At 45.1% G+C, this 20796-nt stretch overlaps 1 protein-coding gene across 9 annotated transcripts in view; it reads left to right on the forward strand.

Moving 5' to 3' along the window:
- The window catches only part of LOC126267249 (uncharacterized), a 698963-nt gene that overhangs the window by 613304 nt on the left and 64863 nt on the right, over positions 1 to 20796 (forward strand). For all 9 annotated transcript variants that reach the window (XM_049972261.1, XM_049972262.1, XM_049972263.1 and 6 more), the window contains one exon: positions 11908 to 12069. In XM_049972261.1, the coding sequence (XP_049828218.1) occupies positions 11908 to 12069 (162 nt within the window). The remainder of the gene's footprint in view (positions 1 to 11907; positions 12070 to 20796) is intronic.

Consider the following 20796-nt stretch of genomic DNA (forward strand, 5'->3'; position numbering starts at 1 on the left):
AGAATGGCCGGACGCAGGTTTGAGCCGTCGTACTTCCGAATGCGAGTCCAAAAACCCCTCTTCTAGGAGCACTGTACTATAAGTCTCTAGAGGAGAGAAGATTTCCTAATGATTGGAAAAGGCACTGTCTATTCCCGTTTTAAAGAAAGGTCGTCAGATAGACGCACATAACTATAGGGTTATATTTCATAGGGTTATATTTCTGACATTGGCCTCTTGTAGAATTTTGGAACATATTATAAGCTCGCGAATTATGAAATTTCCGGAGAGCGAAAACCTCCTCTGTAGTAATCAACATGCGTTCCGAAAACAATGCAGATGTGCAACCCAGCTCGCTCTTTTCGTCCACGAGACCCAGAAAAGTAGGTAAGGAGTCCAAGCAGATGACCTGTTCCTCGACTTCCGTAAAGAGTTCCGTACAGTTTCGCACTGCCGCCTAATGCACAAAATACGAGAGTATGGAATATCAGACCAACTGCGTGACCGCACTGAAGAGTTTCTAGCAAACAGAACAACAGCATATCATTCTAAACGGAGTAAAGTCTTGTAAAAATAACTTCGGGCGTGCCCCAGGGAGTGTTGTGGGTCCATTACTTTTCACAAACACACACAACGTCTGAAGTTTCATGAGGCTTTTCGTGGATGACGCTTTTTTTATACAGAGGAAGTTGTAGCGAAATGCAGGAAGACGTGTAGATAATCGACGGTTGGTGCAGGGAGTGCAGTTGGTCTTCAACGTAACAAATGTAATGTCTTGCGTGTACATAGACAGAAAAAACCTTTGTTGTATAATTAAACGATAGCAAAATCATCATTGGAAGCAGTTACTTCCATAAAATGTTTGGGAGAATGAGTACAGAGAGATCTGAAGTAGAACGGCAGAATAAAATTAATCGCGGGTAATGCGGATGCAAGGTTGGGATTCATTGGAAGAATTCTCAGGAAACGTAGTCCATTAACAAAGGTAGTAGCATACAAAACACTTGTTCGACTCATGCCTGAACATTGCTCGTCCGCACCGGACAGTATTGACAGAGGGAACAGAGAAGAGTCAGAGCAGATTAAGACGTTTAGCAGCAGATTCAGTTAACAAAAGCACGAAAGCGTCACAGATATGCACACTAAACTCCAGTGAGGTAGCGACGTGGTTATCACATTTGACTCGCATTCCGGAGGACAACGGTTCAAACCCGTATCCGGCCATTCTGATTTAGGTTTTCCGTGATTTTCCTAAATCGCTTCAGGTAAATGCTAGGATGGTTCCTTTGAAAGGGAACGGCCGACTTCCTTCCCTAATCCTATGGGACCGATGACCTCGCTGTTTGGTCCCCTCCCCCAAATCAACCAATCAACCTAGAAGAGTCAGCCAGATTATTACTTATTCCTGTGTACATCTAGAGAAAAGACCACGAAGGAAAAATTAAGATTCGAGTCCACAAGGAGGCTTACTAGCGTCGTTCTTCTCGCGAACCATACGCAACTAGGGCAGGAAAACGGAGAAAGTGTCAGAGGTACAGAAAATACCCTCTGCTCTCTCGAATACCACAATGAGGGGTGGAGGAGTATTAGCCACAAGAGGGCAGCCACTTCCAATGAGCAGAGCCGCGCACACAAAGTGAGATTAGATACTACTACAGTAAGACCTCTGTGTATTAAAGTTAAACGTTTTTGTATTATCATTTTTGTCTGATGATGTCATAACTATAAATATGATATATTACGAAAATTAATCAGGATAACAAATAATTGTGGCGTAGCAGTCTGTCTGAAAACTGTTTATAAATTTTAACAAACAGTGACGGTCGAGTAACACAGACTAGGTCTATAATTTCCTAACTGCTCTACTCCCTCTTTACCCCAAGTGTGGTGGTACGTCTGAGGTTCCGCTAGTTCCTTTTAAAAGTAAAATCCATCGAAAAAGATTTCATTCCGTGATGCTTTCGAAGCATTCTATCAGCACGTCCTAAAAAATATTGTATTCGGTCCTACCGACAGGGGTGACTAAAAAAAGATGGTCAAATGTGTGTGAAATCTTATGGGACTTAACTGCTAAGGTAACCAGTCCTTAAGCTTACACACTACTTAACCTAAATTATCCTAAGGACAAACACACACGCCCATGCCTGAGGGAGGACTCGAACCTCCGCCGGGATTAGCCGCACAGTCCATGACTGCAGCGCCTAAGACTGCTCGGCTAATCCCGCGCGGCCAGGCGTGACTCAAACAATCAGTTGGTACGACGATAAATCAAGGTTAACCATAGAGATAGTTGGCAATGTGCTCAAAAGATTAAAGTTTACTCAAGTAAATAAATATTCAGGACTGAAATCAGAGGAAAACAGTGCACTAATATTGATCATCACGTATCACTAACTAATAAAGACGTTTTTCGAATTACAAGTATTATTTAAAATAGCACCATGAGGTTGAGACGAGCGGACGAGACAGAAAGACAGAGAGAAAGAGAGAGAGATGCGTTCAGTGAGAAGCGACAGCGATGGAGTGTTAGGTAGCGTGCAGGCGGCAGTATCTCGACGTGTAGACTGCACGCCGGTGTTTCATCTTCCGATCGCATAAATCACGAAGACAAAATATACCTCGGGGACGGTAAACTTTAGGATGTTTAACAGAGTATTTTAATACTCCTCTGAATGCGTGAACACTCACAGTCAGTACAAGACTGCTGCCAGCTTGGTGCCTAACTCGTAGTCCATTGGGCTGATTACTGACTACACAACACAGAAGTTACCTGTTGGAAGCTTCAGAAATCTGTGGATGGTTGCCCTCGTCGATCCTGATGAATCCTATTCAGTTCTACCAGAAAGTAACACAATGTCGAGGATTCCACTACTTTCTGTTGCCAACCTAAATGAAGATTCCTATATAAAAAAAAGTTTTGAGGCATATTTGTGCCTTCCATAATGATGAGACCAGCCAGTGAATGCCACGAAAACATTCCCCAGACCACAAAGCTCCCTCCTGGTTGCAGCATGTTGGCTTTCAAACGTTTCACGCAGGACACGCGAACCGCCATCTGTACGATGGAGCATAAAGCATGATGCATCTGAAAAGACCACCTGTCGTTATTCAGTGGACGTTCACTTGCGGTATTGGCGTGCAAATTCCAGCCTTCGTCGCTAAGCAACAGCAGTCAGCATGGGTGCGTGTATGAGGAGCCTGCTGCAGAGGCGCATGCGTAGCGACTTTCGCCTAGTGGTCGTTCAGGAGTCACTGTTGGTAGTCCCATGATTCGTCTGGATGGTCAGTTGCTCAACAGTTACACGTCCATTCGCCCGTGCAGACCCCTGCAGTTGTTGATTCCTGTCATCTGTTGCCTGTGGTGGACGACAACTGTCTGGCGCGGGTGTTCGATAGCGCCGTTTTGTCATGTACGATACACTTAAACCACGTCAGTACGCAAACAGTTTACAAACTTAGCCGTTCCGGAAATGCTTCCACCCCTGGCCCGCAAGTCAATGATCATGCCCCTTTGAACGTCAGCTGAATCGCTTCGCTTCCGCATTACGACAACGTCTGCACTGTTTTCCGCATCCCTTCCTACACGCTTTATATACTCTCTAGTACTAGTGTTTCCTGTCCGAAGCTCGTCGTCGTACGATAGCGTTCGAGCTTCCCATGCCCGTGTTCCCGGGTTCGATTCCCGGCGGGGTCAGGGATTTTCTCTGCCTCGTGATGACTGTGTGTTGTGTGATGTCCTTAGGTTAGTCAGGTTTAAGTAGTTCTAAGTTCTATGGGACTGATGACCATAGATGTTAAGTCCCATAGTTCTCAGAGCCATTTTTGAACTAGTGTTTCCACCTGCTGTCTATGAGTGGTTATTGCACTTTCACGCCGAACATAGGTTCAGATGGTTCAAATGGCTCTGAGCACTATGGGACTTAACTTCTGTGGTCATCAGTCCCCTAGAACTTAGAACAACGTAAACCTAACTAACCTAAGGACATCACACACATCCATGCCCGAGGCAGGTTTCGAACCTGCGACCCTAACGGTCGCGCGGTTCCAGACTGTAGCGCCTAGAACCGCCGCACATAGGTGATGGTCACATTAGTGTGATGGGACCATGTACGTTTCACAGTCATTTCACGATGTGTTCGCACCACTACGGGTTAATCGCCTTTGTCTGATGGAAAGTACTTCCGTCTCTCACCGCTTACATGTTAGCGACTGAGCTACACAGGTGCGACTCATAGATTCATAAATTCAGCTCCGACGGTACCTCACTGCTCTCCCACTTTTCAGACTTCACGGATGCTTTAAGTAAGAGTGGACAGCCATGAATATCTGAAATAATGTTCGCGTTTCTCCTGATAATTCTAAGGTTCTTTTATATCACACGTAATTTCCATGTTGTGCGTTAACTCATTACTTCACCTATACTTTTTACAGATTTTTTAAAATTTTATTTTATTATATTTTATTTTTTGCGCACGGAAATATGATGATTTGAAATTTTATCAAACTGTGATTATCGAGCAGTATTGGGAATACAGACACTAACTGAACGTGTCCTTTTGCAGGCTTTTAATCTTTAACAATACACTTTAATCCCACAGTATCAGATAGTTACCGAGATGCGGTCCTGTTGCCATCTATTCATCCCTTAAAGCTCTCATGACACTCTTTATATACTTGTTATTTCTGAGAGTCCTGAAGTACCTTTTCTCTAATTTTCCTGAAAATACGTTGCTTTGTTTTTGGGGTACATAGATCGAGACGGCCCAAACGAAAACGTTCCATGGGATAATTAACACGACATCTGTTGTTGATGAAAAAAGTTGTTTTATTTTTCACAATACAAAAAAGCATGCACAGCCCCTTTTTGTGTCGGGAACGGAAATTCTTCACTAACGTGCTACTTTAATGTACCAACTCAGTACGGGTGGCTTGGAAGGACGGTTTTTAACGGGACAGAGGGTCAGGACATGGGGTCGGAAATTGACGATGATATTCACTCTTCTCCCTCTCTCTCTCTCTGACAGGAATCATGCTAAAAATCGGAAATAAAAGACCTACATTATACAAGATAAACACAGTGTTCAGTGTTCAGTGTTCATAGATTTACATTAACTTGAGACCTTTAAGATTTGCAATACAAAATGTTATTACTTTCACTAGTCACAGAGAAAAGAGATTTCATAGTATCAGTTATCGGAGACAACATTTACTCCGCATGGTAGTTGTCTCGCAGACTGACTAAGACAACGTACCTTTCCACGCAGCTAGAAGAGTCCGCAAACGGATAGAACAAGCAGCGCTTCATAATGTGGTACTCCCACGTCCAGAAATTGAAGACGTCGCTTCAGTTGTACATCGATAGTAATATTTCCCTGACATGAGGCCTTAAGTTACTGTGGGACACTGCAGACAGTGTGGCTTCCGATATCCTAACGGAGACGTGTCAGCAAGGCCGCACATACCGACGGGATGGTAGTTGAACACTGCAGTCCCAAATCGAATTCTTTCCCCATCACAAAGACAGACTTATCTGTTAATTATCTGTCTGAAAAAAAAAAAACAGAACAGGTTTTGACTAGCAGCAAGTGCTCGCTGAGAAAGTTGTCGTGATACGTCGAAATTACACTGCTCTGCAAAACTTAAGGATAAAGTAACTGAATGGAAGTGCGGGACCATGTCGCCAGAGGTCTCCCAATCGTGCACAGAAAGTTGGGCTTCACATGGCTAGACGGCAGCGCGACTGTAGTGCCAAATACGGCTGGTCCCGCAACACGAGGCAGTTAAAGGAATATTTCCTATTCCGTGAGTACAAATGGTGGGGGTCCCTTTAACTGGTTTCTCGTTTCGACCACGTACCTGATAATCCCGCTGCGGTCGTACAGTTCTGCTCCAGACTGCTGCTGGCTTGCCTGAAGTTATGTATCTAAATATGCAAGCGGGTTCAGGGGAGCACAACACTGTCCTACGTCTGGTATGAACACCTATATTCTGAGACGATAAGAAATCACAGGTTGCGCTGTTTGCATTGTAAGTCATAACTGCTCATCCCACTTGATAGTCTCGATGATTATCTATCCACAATATCACTTGGACGAGCGTACGCGTAACCGGCGCGACGTGGGTGATTGTTTAGCTGCGGAAGCCGAATGATCGAACGAAAGTTCTTACGCTCATCCCGCATACAAAGATATTTGGTACGAGTCCTCCTTGACATTAGTAATGATATAACACTGCTCATAGAGTTAACTTTTCAGTTCTCAGTTCTCACTTGTACGAACGTGCGCGTTACCGTCGTGGCGCGGCTGATTGTTCATGATGCGGAAACGCGATGATCGAACGCACGTTCTCACGTTCGCTACAAGACACTGGCACTTGATTGCACTCTTTTGTGGTAACTAATTTTTACTGATTCACATTAGTTCATTCTGGGAGACAGAACACGACGCGGATGATTGATGTTGTACGATACAACACGCAACGAGCGGATACTCAAACACTTTATCGGCGGCACTGCCCATATTTCATTACTACTTTGCGACCCTTTTCATTGAATTCCCCTCCATATCTCATTACTTCACTGTAATAGCACTTGTAGCAACACTCGAATATCCATAACAATGAAGTTCACATGCAGAGCTACCCACAGCACAACGTAACAGCTCCGTATCCCGTGCTCGACCTGATGAGATACCAGTTCGATTTTACACAGAGTAGACGAAGGAACTTGCCCCGCCTTCTTGCATAGGTGTACCATAGGTCTCTAGAAGAGCGTAGCGTTCCAAAAGATTGAAAAAGGCACAAGTCATCCCCGGTTTAAAGAGGAGACATCGAACAGATGCGCAGAACTATAGACCTATATCTCTAACGTCGATTAGTTGTATAATTCTGGAACACGCATTATGTTCGAGTATAATGACTTTTCTGGAGACTAGAAATTTACTCTGTAGGAATTAGTATGGATTTCGAAAAAGACGATCGTGTGAAACACAGGTCGCGCTATTCGTCCACGAGACTCAGAGGGCCATAGACATGGGCAGATGCCGTGTATCTTGACTTCCGCAAGGCGTTTGATACAGTTCCCCACAGTCGTTTAATGAACAAAGTAAGAGCATACGGGCTATCAGACCAATTGTGTGATTCGATTGAAGAGTTCCTAGATAACATGAACGCAGCCTGCCATTCTCAATGGAGTGACGTCTTCCGAAGTAAGATTGATTTCAGGTGTGCTGCAGGGGAGTGTTGTAGGACCGATGCTATTCAGAATATATATATAAATGACCTTGTGGATAACATCGGAAGTTCACTGAGGCTTTTTTGCGGATGATGCTGTAGTATATCGAGAGGTTGTAACAATGGAAAATTGTACTGAAATGCAGGAGGATCTGCAACGAATTGACGCATGACGCAGGGAATGGCAATTGAATCTCAATGTAGACAAGTGTAATGTGCTGCGAATGCATAGAAGGAAATATCCTTTATCATTTAGCTACAATATAGCAGTTCAGCAACTAGAAGCAGTTAATTCCATAAGTTGTCTGGGAGTAGGCATTAGGAGTGGTTTAAAATGGAATGACCATATTAATCGTCGGTAAAGCAGATGCCAGACTGAGATTCATTGGAAGAATCCTAAGGAAATGCAGTCCGAAAACAAAAGAAGTAGGTTACACTACACTTGTTCGCCCACTGCTTGAATACTGCTTACGGGTGTCGGATCCGTAACATATAGGGTTGACAGAAGAGATAGAGGAGATCCAACGGAGAGCAGCGCGCTTCGTTACAGGACAATTTAGTAATCGCAAAAGCGTTACGGAGACGATAGATGAACTCCAGTGGAAGACTCTGCAAGAGAAACGCTCAGTAACTCGGTACGGGCCTTTGTTGAAGTTTCGAGAACATACCTTCACCGAGGAGTCAAGCAGTATATTTCTCCCTCCTCCGTACATCTCGCGGAGAGAACATGAGGATAAAATCAAAGAGAATAGAGCCCACACAGAGGCATACCGACAATCTTCCTTTCCACGGGCATTACGAGACTGGAATAGAAGGGAGAACCGATAGAGGTTCTCAAGGTACCCTCCGCCACACACCGTCAGGTGGCTTGCGGAGTATGGTTGTAGATGTAGATGTAGATGCCCGCAAAGATACTCCGCAACTAAGCCAGCGATATGACAATCCGCTTACTACGTCTGTGGTGTTTGCCGCTACAACATGGGCCGGAGGCAATATTTGAATGACTTCATACAGGGAAGAATCACCAGCCAAGTTAGCCGAGAGCGCTAATGCGCTGCTTCCTGGACTCGGGGAGGCGCGCCGGCCCCGGATCGAATCCGCCCGCCGGATTAACGACGAGGGCCCGGTGTGCCGGCCAACTGGGATGTGACTTTTAGGCGGTTTTCCACAGCGCTCTCGGTGAATACTGGACTGGTCCCCACGTCCCGCCTGACATTTGAAACACATCCGCACTTTTCCGTGATTTACACTAGGCGCAGACAGTGATTCCGTCCCGGGAGGTACTGGGCGGCGGCAGGAAGGGCAACCGGCGACCCCTTCAAATGAACATGCCAAATACGATTTAACCACGCCAACCCCGCGCAAAATTCGGGGGTAAGGCGAATGCGATAGATAGATAGATATGTGGGAGAATCATCGGAAAACTGGTAGAAGGACGAAATGTGTCGAGTATAACCCAAGAGCTCGGTAGTGCTCACGGTCATGTTTCACGTGCATGGGGGCATTCCGAATCACAGGCTCTGCAGCCCGAAAGAGAGGAGATGGTCGACCAGGGCCAACCACAGCAGCAGATGTCAGCTACAAGCAAGAAGAGAGCCACGTCAAACAGCGGGTGCAGTTGTAACCACACTGAACAGGACTGCAAGGCATCCACACGGAGGCTGCATGGGGGTGGTCCCTTTGCCCGATGACCTGTACTTTGCGTTGTGTTGACACCCTGATATAGCGATAGACTGGAACACTTAATGCGCCAAAGAACATTCTTGAACACAGGCTTTTTGGGGATCTCGGTACTGTGGTGCGGGGAAGCACAGTGTTGCTGTGAGCGTACGGCCCTCCAGATCCTTGAACACGGTGCACTCAAAGGTCAGCGTTATTATGACGCTGTACTCCTTCCCCATGTGCGTCTCTTCAGACGAGGGCTCGGCCCTGGCTTCATTTTTATGGATGACAGTGCGCGACTACATCGAACAGCACAGCTAGAGGAACTCTTGGAAAGAGAAGATATTCGGCGAATGGCCTGCTGTATCCATTCCCCCGACGTAAATGTCATGCAGCACGTCTGACATGCATTGGAAAGACGTGTTGCAGCATTTTCATATGCACCATCGACCATCCAACAGTTGTCAGCAGCGCTGGTGAAGGAACGCAACGTCCTACCACAGGAGCTCTTTGCGAACTTTGCGGCCACCATCGGACCACGTTGTGCTCCGTGGCGATCACACACCCGTTTAAGAACCACGTCTCGCCTTCCCAATCGCGGTGACTTTAGTGTAATTATTGTCTTTGAATAAGAGTGTCATTTCTGTTCGTCTTATTGTGTATCTTTCAGTTATCTGCTGTACTACACTGTACCAGTTCTATGTACGGTCTACGTTACATCGAGCTATGTTGCTTGGCTGTGAAATACCATGCAAAGTTTGCACACCAGTATACTTGGCCGTTCACGGCTATCCTCCTTGCAACTGAAAATGCCTGATGGATCTGCGTTCTGAAAATTTCCAGTAGCGTTGATCACCAGCTTGCGATCAATTGTTCTCATGTTAACAGACAATGTCAAAAACCATTACAAAAATGGTTCAAATGGCTCTGATCACTATGGGACTTAACTTCTGAGGTCAGCAGTCCCCCAGAACTTAGAACTACTTAAGCCTAACTAATGTAAAACATCACACACATCCATGCCCGAGGCAGTATTCGAACCTGCGACCGTAGCGGTCGCGCGGTACCAGACTGTAGCGCCTAGAACCGCTGGTCATTCCGGCCGGCAAAACCATTACAGTTTTGTTTTACAAAGTCTTGTGCATGTAGCGGAATGTTACCTGTATGGCAGCAAAATAATGTGCACGTATCACATATACACTCAACTCCCTCAGATAAAAACATTGTAGATATGAATGGCAGCATTAGTATGTTCAGTGATTAAGATACAGGTTCTCAGTTGTTTTGAGTTTCATTTTGTAAGAAACTGTGCTTCGTTTACATCACCCCTTCCGCTTCTGCAAAATTGTCAACAGTTTATAATACTATAGAAAATATTTTTCCTTGCTTTCTCCAGTCTCAGATCTCTCCAGATTTACAACACACACGCTCCACATTTCCTGTCTGTTTTCTGGATAAGCTAGTAACACAGATATCGCTAAGTTTTACGTCGTATTTGAAATAATGTAGGCAACACCAATTTTTTCATCAACTCACTACTTTACTAAGCAAATTCTCATAAAAAAATACGAGCGCCCTTCTCGCTTGGTCCACTCGCTAAAACTGATGCCAGAACAAGAAGGGACGAATATTATTTTTTGTTATTTCTTCTGCTGTGGGTGACAAACGAAAATTAGTTGACAGGAGAAATACTCGCTCGCCGACCTCTCTGGCCGAGCGGTTCTAGGTGCTTCAGTCCGGAACCGCGCTGCTGCTACGGTCGCAGGTTCGAATTCTGCCTCGGGCGTGGGTGTGTGTGATGTCCTTGGGTTAGTTAGGTTTAAGTAGTTCTAAGTGTAGGGGACTGATGACCTCAGATGTTAAGTCCCATAGTACTTAGAGCCATTTGAACCATTTCTGAAATACTCGCTCAAGTGTGCACCCACTAGATATCAAAAGAAGCATGGAAGAAAGTTTATGCAGCCAACTCTATATCGCAACCACAAAACTAAACAGACTATGTATGGTATGTCGCAGTCGGGGATGTGTGAGGTATTACAGGTTCCATCCCCCACCCTCTCTCAACTCTGAACCTCTTGCGTATTAGCACGTGATTACGTCATTTCAGGTTCATGTAGCTGCCACATGTACTAAAAACGGCGATTACTGCCTGTGCCAGTAGGCAGTCGTAACAGCGGGCTTCGGAAGTCCGGAAGCTTTTAATTCTTACAGGAAGAAACCATGTCTCTAAATCCCTAGTGACGTTCTCATCAGTCCTGTTCCCTCTCCCCTGCCTTAACGACTGGTACCGACGCGAACAATACTCCTGAGATCACAGGCACGTGCACTGCTTTGTTTCTTGTAGGAATGAACGCTGGAGAGTTCTATTATCAACCTAGAAAGCTGATTGTCTGAGCAGATCGTGTAATATCCCTGAGCTCTTTGTGTTGTGTTGGAATTTTTGAAATCGTCAATGCATTGCAGTAAATCAACTGCCTGCGAAACGATTTTTGACGCCTTCTCTTACAGTCAATGGTGCGGGAGTGCTGTTAATCTACTGTAGGCACTTCCAGCCCCGACAGACAGTTGTAACAATTTGTTAACTGTGCCTCCAAGGATTTTATGAGGGCATACGGTATTTTTCATGGAAATATTCATTAACAGTTAGCGATCATATTTTTACCCTATTATGTTGAAAACTTTATATAGTTGATAAGTATAGACATTATTTTGAAAATTAACTATTAATGTGATCAGTGCACCAACTGTTGAGACTGTGACTGCCAACATTATGTTAATAGTACGAATCGCCTTTGTTCAGTCTTTCGAGCACATTTACTTTTCATTACTTCTTGTGCTACCTCTATTTTCTTGCATTACATATTGTTTCTCCACGGAGAATAATTAACATTTTCTTGAAGAAAATTAGGTATAAATTACTTTCAGTCAGTAGACAATATTCAGTTCCTGGCTCAGTACGATTTTTAGCAGTACACGTAATATCAAGAAATAATACCTTCATATAGAGTTTGACGTATTATGAAACGTTTTTTGCAGACCTACGACAGCAGGCAGCTGATGGTCACGATCTTCATCTGTCTGTGGGGAGCTCGGTTGTCAGGATACCTGCTATATAGGATCCTGAAGATCGGGCGTGATAAACGTTTCGACGATAGAAGGAGCAATATTATCCGTTTTGCTGTTTTCTGGACATTCCAGGTGAGTTACCTGTAAGATTCCTAAAAGAGATATATCGTTTTATAAATTCGTTAATTTTAACGATAAATATGTAAAAAAGTTTAGTTGTTTATGATGAGAACATTCTGTTTCGTTCAAACAGTCGACGATCATCGACAAGTGCTTTTTTCCCTTCTTTGTTTTTCAACAAAACTTCGTTAGTGGTCTCAAGCACTTCCGTAAACAAGATTAATATTTCTCAGGGTCCTTATGGGACATTCTTGAGGCGATCTGACACATGTATAGGTACGTATTAAAAGGTAGTTCGTAATCCCTACAAGTGCAGAACTGTCCAGTGCTCGATTGCGAAGTCGTAGCTCGGAACCCTACATGTTCACTGTCTCAAATTGCTGCTTTTGTTGGATGTCAGCTGATTAAATTAAAGAAAAACAGTTGAAATGTCACATGTTAATTTTGTAAAGAAACATCAAAATTACCTACAAACAAACATGGCTTACATGTTGCCAAACTAATATTCCTAAACCAATTATTTAATAGGTAGATATAGCAGACACAGTCTGGTTTTTAACAGAGCTTTGCACGAACGAACGTTATCCCTGAAGCGTTCTGCTTAAAAATAGCGCTGATTACGCCTTTTTTAGTCAAAAACCGTTTTAAATACCATTATTATTGTCTGGATGCTGAATTTCAACACACAATTTTATTAAAAATATATGAATTCGTTGTGAATGACAGACGGGTCCGCTACTTCGCGTCGGAAGCAACAATTAAAGCAGAGGAAGGAAGCCACTTTTTGGTTTTTTTTTTAGGACGCAAAAACAACTGAGGTCATAAGCGCCCATTTCGTAAACGTAGAACACTGTTAAGTAAGAGATTTTCAAAGCGATTACACCTTAAGCCCCATCAACGGAAGGAAAGATAGCTAAAAATAAGGACTTCCCCTTGGAGAAAGGTCTACAAAATACGCCGTAGAGACAGTGAAGGTCCCGAAGCAAAGACTAAATATCCTTCGCCGTATTACTGCAACAGAATAAAGAGTAAAACGCAGTCGGGAACCCTCGTGCCGTTCGCTAAAACGGGCGGTAACTCAGACGGCAAACATACAATGGAACATAAGCGGTTAAGAAACCGGGCATTGAGTCAGGAAACGGCGAACCATCAAACGCTGATGACAATGAGGTGGGGTATCACCACTTAACAAATAGCAATGGCTACAAACACAGTGCTCAATACGCGACGTAGCTAAAATGATCTCCTCGCGTCAAGACTGCCAAGAAGAGGCCGGCCAAGCCGTCAGGGGAGGTTTAATTCGCGGGAGCTTGTTCCATTGAACGGAAGAGCAGTGGTGATGCTTCGAAAAGGACAAAGTCGATTCCATCCTCTGGGAAGGTTGGTTAGAATTTACTGGGATACAAAAAGGGTTCATGCTACCAATCAAGGAAAAAACATTAACTAGAGAATTTTACGAAAGTGTTCTGGAGTTTATAACACGATCACACAATATAGGGTGCATCAATAATTGAAGAAAGTCAATAATTGCACATTAGTGTAACGATGCAATATAAACATTAAGTTACTGTGTCACTGTTATATCTAATTGTTGACACCTATCTTCTTGAAGGCTGCAGTGGTCCAGGGAATGTTATAGATTCTGCAAAACCTGAAATTTGTCTGCCCAGATCTTTAACTCGTAATGATTTTTTCTTAAGTATTAGTTCTTGATCTCACAGTTGTGTGAAATATGCTTCTAAAAAATTCAGCCCTTGTGTGACCAACTTCTACTTTCGAAAATCAACTTTCAGTTATCTAACTCGCAGTACATGTGCGAGTAACAACTCCAAAGAGTCTGGCCGGCTGGGGTTGCCGATCGGTTCTAGGCGCTACAGCCTGGAGCCGCGCGACCGCTACGGTCGCAGGTTCGAATCCTGCCTCGGGCATGGATGTGTGTGATGTCCTTAGGTTAGTTAGGTTTAAGTAGTTCTAAGTTCTAGGGGACTGATGACCTCAGATGTTAAGTCCCATAGTGCTCAGAGCCTCCAAAGGGTCTACAAGTCAGCGATACGTTTCTGAATATTTTCAGTAAGATAAATATTCTTTGTGACAACCTCGCTGAAATTCTGATTTCATGCAACAGTTTGTTACATCAAAACATTGTTTAACTACACTCCTGGAAATTGAAATAAGAACACCGTGAATTCATTGTCCCAGGAAGGGGAAACTTTATTGACACATTCCTGGGGTCAGATACATCACATGATCACACTGACAAAACCACAGGCACATCGACACAGGCAACAGAGCATGCACAATGTCGGTACTAGTACAGTGTATATCCACCTTTCGCAGCAATGCAGGCTGCTATTCTCCCATGGAGACGATCGTAGAGATGCTGGATGTAGTCCTGTGGAAAGGCTTGCCATGCCATTTCCACCTGGCGCCGCAGTTGGACCAGCGTTCGTGCTGGATGTGCAGACCGCGTGAGACGACGCTTCATCCAGTCCCAAACATGCTCAATGGGGAACAGATCCGGAGATCTTGCTGGCCAGGGTAGTTGACTTACACCTTCTAGAGCACGTTGGGTGGCACGGGATACATGCGCACGTGCATTGTCCTGTTGGAACAGCAAGTTCCCTTGCCGGTCTAGGAATGGTAGAACGATGGGTTCGATGACGGTTTGGATGTACCGTGCACTATTCAGTGTCCCCTCGACGATCACCAGAGGTGTACGGCCAGTGTAGGAGATCGCTCCCCACACCATGATGCCGGGTGTTGGCCGTGTGTGCCTCGGTCGTATGCAGTCCTGATTGTGGCGCTCACCTGCACGGCGCCAAACACGCATACGACCATCATTGGCACCAAGGCAGAAGCGACTCTCATCGCTCAAGACGACACGTCTCCATTCGTCCCTCCATTCACGCCTGTCGCGACACCACTGGAGGCGGGCTGCACGATGTTGGGGCGTGAGCGGAAGACGGCCTAACGGTGTGCGGGACCTTAGCCCAGCTTCATGGAGACGGTTGCGAATGGTCCTCGCCGATACCCCAGGAGCAACAGTGTCCCAAATTTGCTGGGAAGTGGCGGTGCGGTCCCCTACGGCACTGCGTAGGATCCTACGGTCTTGGCGTGCATCTGTGCGTCGCTGCGGTCCGGTCCCAGGTCGACGGGCACGTGCACCTTCCGCCGACCACTGGCGACAACATCGATGTACCGTGGAGACCTCACGCCCCACGTGTTGAGCAATTCGGCGGTACGTCCACCCGGCCTCCCGCATGCCCACTATACGCCCTCGCTCAAAGTCCGTCAACTGCACATACGGTTCACGTCCACGCTGTCGCGGCATGCTACCAGTGTTAAAGACTGCGATGGAGCTCCGTATGCCACGGTAAATTGGCTGACACTGACGGCGGCGGTGCACAAATGCTGCGCAGCTAGCGCCATTCTACGGCCAACACCGCGGTTCCTGGTGTGTCCGCTGTACCGTGCGTGTGATCATTGCTTGTACAGCCCTCTCGCAGTGTCCGGAGCAAGTATGGTGGGTCTGACACACCGGTGTTAATGTGTTCTTTTTTCCATTTCCAGGAGTGTATATGCAGTATCAATCTGTTTATTTTTATTTAAATTGATCTTGATAAATATCAGATAGGTTTTTGGAGTCAAACTATTTTTATGTTCATCATACTAAAATGTTCTCATGATTTATAAAACAGATACAGAAATAGCAAATCAGAAGGAAAGTAATGAAAAACTGAGTTTTTGAGCAAAAACAGAAAACCGCAATAATTCGACCAGAAGTGGTATCGCTCGATTTATCTATCTTATCCAGTATCGGACGATTCAATTTATAAGAATGAAATAGCCTACGGTTCTTATAAGCTACAGGAAGAAAAATACTGTAGAGGGGGCCTGGCGGATCAGGGACCTGCCGTCAAGTGTGCTTTAACAAGGAAAAAAGTAAGGGATTTGATGCAAGAATTGCTCAACCGTCTTTGTCATCCTCTAACTTACACGTTTTCCCACATCTAAAAACAATTGTCTGAAAATCTTTTTGGGTGTAGTGAAAAAGTGTAGCGTATACAAATGGGTACTTAGCAGACCCACAATCGCACTTCGTGGGTGCAAATGTTGATAAGTTCTTTACCATAAAGTAGACTTCGTGAAAAAATAACTGCACTTTTACTTCAGATCGTCTTCCGGTGCCAGGTAGTTAAGTGTCCTCCTTGCTCTCGTATTATATGGCTGAGCAGGAGAAGATGGTCCAGGAAGAAGACAGTGGCCCATTGTGCTCGCTTTTTAAAATTCCACTCTGGTGCGCGCACTGCGGCGCCAGACCGCTGTTCGGTCGATGACTGTACTCGTATGCATGCAGAGTAGGCAGCCGCAGCCACACCTGACCCAGAGTTCGGGGCTCCGGAGCGCGGCTCACTTCCCAGATCTTAATATTGGGACTTGCAATCCGTCTCTTCGTATACCAGGAGACTGTACCACTTTGCAAAGTGGCCACTGCTTGGTGATATTTGGGTGGCGCTCTGACTTTCTTATCTCCCCATTCGAGTCATTTTCTTTTCCATTTCTTTTAGATCGTCCTGAAGAGGACTCTACCTGTTATGGCACTGTTGAAAACTTGGAACAATCGGTAGGAATGCGTTGACCCTACCCTTAGCATTGTTCTTGGAGCACTGTTGCGAAAAGTGCAGAATTAATTTCACTTCTGCGCAAAGTGTTTTATGACAACACAAGAACAAAAAAAAAATGGTTCAAATGGCTTTGAGCACTATGGGACTTAACATCTATGGTCATCAGTCCCCTAAAACTTAGAACTACTTAAACCTAATTAACAGCACACAACACCCAGTCATCACGAGGCAGAGAAAATCCCTGACCCCGCCGCGAATCGAACCCGGGAACCCGGGCGTGGGAAGCGAGAACGCTACCGCACGACCACGAGCTGCGCACACAGAAGGACACTCAAGATAATCTGATGTTTCGTTTAAATTTTGAACAGGTTTTACTTATCGTTGTTTTTTACCAATCCCAGGAGATGGTGCAATAGTTGACAGTAGGGCGTGCTACGAATTTATTGCGTGATAACTCCCAAAGCATTTTGAATATAAAAAAAAACTTTATTAACATGCTACATCTTCATTGTGATAGACTAATGGTAGCTTCTTTGACAAGTTATCCAAGTGTCCTAAAGTTCAAACACGCCACTGCTTAAATCTTGAATAAAAATCACCAGGCCGACCGAAAACTTCCAACGTACGAAGTAGCCCTCATTCTGCCAAGGGCCTCGTCAAAGAGGGCGGAGTTTCAGGTCATTCTCTTGCCCTTGTGGTGGGGAACTGCCCCTAAAAGGCAGAATAATCAGCAACGGTCGACGGCATGAGGCTGCAGAAGGCAGTGGAAACCACTGCATTAAACACACGTAATGTATTCTCATAGGACGTATGCCCTGTAATTGAAAAAGTGTCATAATGATCTCTCCATTAGCAAAACACTTCGAACTAGTCCTCCATTCTGATCTCCGTGACGGGACGGCTAAGGGGGAGATGACAATGCGAAAAAGAATGAAAAACCAAACGAAAGGATAACGTTCTACGAGCTGGGGCGTGGCCTGTCTGAAGTCCGAGCGTGCTAGGGAAGCTAGAAAATCTTTAAAGGGAAATGTTAAGGCTCAATCTACGTAAAATGGGGGTCAGTGAATTGAAACGGGAAGAAATGAATATAGGGTAATATCAACAGCACCAGTAGGATTTGTTATAAATACGAAGGTAAGACTGCGAGTGAGTTACGTGAACAATTCAGTGAATGGGTTCTTCTCGTCAGGATCGGCAGAAAACCAACACCGACAACAGTAGTTCAGGTATACATGCCGACGTCGCAAGCAGAAGATTAAGAGATAGAGAAAGTATACGAGGATATTGAACGGGTAATTCACTAAGTAAACGGAGATGAAACTCTAATAGCCATGGTGGACTATAATGCGCTTTTAGATGAACGAGTAGAAGAAAGGGTTACAGTAGAATATGGGCTTGGTAGCGGGAATGAGAGAGGAGAAAGACTAATTGAGATCTGCAATAAATTGCAGCTAGTTATAGCGAATACTCTGTTCAAGAATCACAATAGGAGAAGGTATACTTGGAAAAGGGCTGATCATCATGATAAGACAGATATTGCGAAATCAGATATTGGCTTGTAAAACGTCTGCAGGGTCAGATTTAGACTCAGATCACAATACACTAATGATGAAAAGTAGAGTGAATTTTAAGAAACCAGTCAGGAAGAATCAATGCGCAAAGAAATGAGGTACGTTAATAGTAAGGGATACGTTTGATGTTTTCAGAGAAGGGGAAAGGAATATACGAAAAACACCGACATGAAGAAGGGACACGATAACATAACTTCTGTTAAGCCAGTAGGGAAAAGCTTCCATGGTACTAAAGAGAATTATAGAGGGCAGAAACTGTAGAGGACAGAGCTAGGTGGCGCAGTGGCTAGCACACTAGACTCGCATTCGGGAGGACGACGGTTCAGTCCCGCGTCCGACCATCCTGGTTTAGGTTTTCCGTGTTTTCACTAAATCGCTCCAGGCAAATTCCGGGATGGTTCCTTTGAAAGGGCACGGCCGACTTCCTTCCCCGTACTTCCCTAATGCGATGAGACATGACCTCGCTGTCTTGTCTCCTCCCCCAAACAATTCATCCTGTAGAGGAAGACAGAGATTGGAATGCATCCAACAAACAGTTGAGGACATAGGTTGCAAGTCCTCCTCTGAGATGAGAAGGTTGTCTCAGGAGAGAAATTCGCGGCTTACCGCATCAGACCAGCCGGGAGCCTAATGAAAAAAAATCTGTATATTTGTTTCTCATCATCACATGTCTCCCAACGAGAGACCATTTTGTTGATACGGTCACTGCAGAGTGTCTGATTTTGTTGACAGAGCCACAACATCAACTCTGCTTGCCCCGCTTTATCACTACCAAAGTGAAGTCCTCGGAGGTGTTCTTTGAATTTCAGAAAAGATGGAAATCGGATGATGCCAAATCGGGACAGTATGGAGGTTAATCGTGCGCGATCTGGCGTTATCATGCTGAAGAAGGGAGTGCCCCATGTGTTGGTGACCTCTTTGAATTCGTGGTTTCAGTTTTCTGATGGCCTCGCAGTACCTCACATGAGAACCTCGCAGTATCATGCAGAGTTTATGGTGGTACCTTTACGCATGAATTCCAAATGCAACTCATTTTGAACATCCCAGAACACTGTAGGCATTACTTTACCTGCTGCTGGAATGAACATTTTTAGGCGCCGGTGATCCTTTGTGGCAGAACATTGATACTCTCTTGTTTTCGCGATCAAAATAGTGACCCAAGTCGTCGCACTGTCGTTAAGGATCTCCTCACCCTTACGCTCAAAACGCAAAATAAATTATTGACAGATGTCCAATTTCCTCTGTTTCGTGTCAGGAGTGAGCATTCGAGGCACTCTCCCAGCATCCAGTGTTCTGTGTTGTAGTTCTGGAATGGTGGTCTGTGCACGCTATCGTGATGCGCTACACTTACCAGAGAGCTGTGTCTGTGTTATTGACGCCGGCCGCGGTGGTCTCGCGGTTCTAGGCGCGCAGTCGGGAACCGTGCGACTGCTACGGTCGCAGGTTCGAATCCTGCCTCGGGCATGGATGTGTGTGATGTCCTTAGGTTAGTTAGGTTTAAGTAGTTCTAAGTTCTAGGGGACTGATGACCACAGCAGTTGAGTCCCATAGTGCTCAGAGCCATTTTTTTTGTGTTACCGACGACTTTTTCCGATGAATTCATCAACCCGATTCCGACGATCCTCGCCAGTTGCTATTCGCGGGCATTCATTCCGACCTCTGCTACGTACGTTGACGTTAGCACCACCGTTTTCTTCATTACGAGCACAAGCAACCCAATGTCGCACATTACTGATGTCGATACAACCATCACCATACATAGATTTCATTCTTCTATGGATTTCAATTTGAGGCACGTTCTCTGCGATTAAGAAATGCCATTACAGCACGCTGTTTCTAAGGCGCCGACGTAGTTACGTTACACACCGCCCAGTCACACACTACAATTCGGAGCCCCCTCACGGTAGAGGGTTGCTACTTCCGTCTTCGAAGCGGGAAAGTCGACCTAGTAATAAGCCTGACATGTAATACCTCAACTTATATTGAGAACAGATAAAAAAAATTTGAGGCCTTACTCTTCAGCACGCTCTCGTGGACTCCTAGACATGAAAATTGGAACACAAAGAAGTCAGCATGCAACCAACCTGAAACTGGCATGAAGTGTCCTACGTGCTGGGATATGAAACTGATTAGCACTTCAGAGCAGCTGAACAAACTACGTCGAGGTAACACGATCTGCCTTCTGTATATAAAGAAATATTGCGCTGAGGGTTTCTCACTAAACAGTCGCATTTGAATGATTGTTTTTTATGAGAAAATCTTGTAATGCCTCATGTAAGGAGACGAAACGCTACTATAAAGTTTCTCGATTCGACGGCGGCAGGATCGTGCCACATCGACATTTCTGCCCGCGTTGGTCAGCATGCCACGACTGTCGCGCGAATGAGTAATCAAAGGGTTTGGAAGGGCGGTACTAACAGACAAGCACGGCCTTAACGACCCCCAGCGACTGGCGCCCAAGAGGACAGAGACAATCACTCGGCCGTGCACGATCATAAAGCAACGTCACGTACCTCGAGTCACGCAATGAGTTCATTTACAGC

Source organism: Schistocerca gregaria, chromosome 4 (assembly GCF_023897955.1).
Source record: "Schistocerca gregaria isolate iqSchGreg1 chromosome 4, iqSchGreg1.2, whole genome shotgun sequence".
Taxonomy (NCBI): Eukaryota; Metazoa; Arthropoda; class Insecta; order Orthoptera; family Acrididae; genus Schistocerca; species Schistocerca gregaria.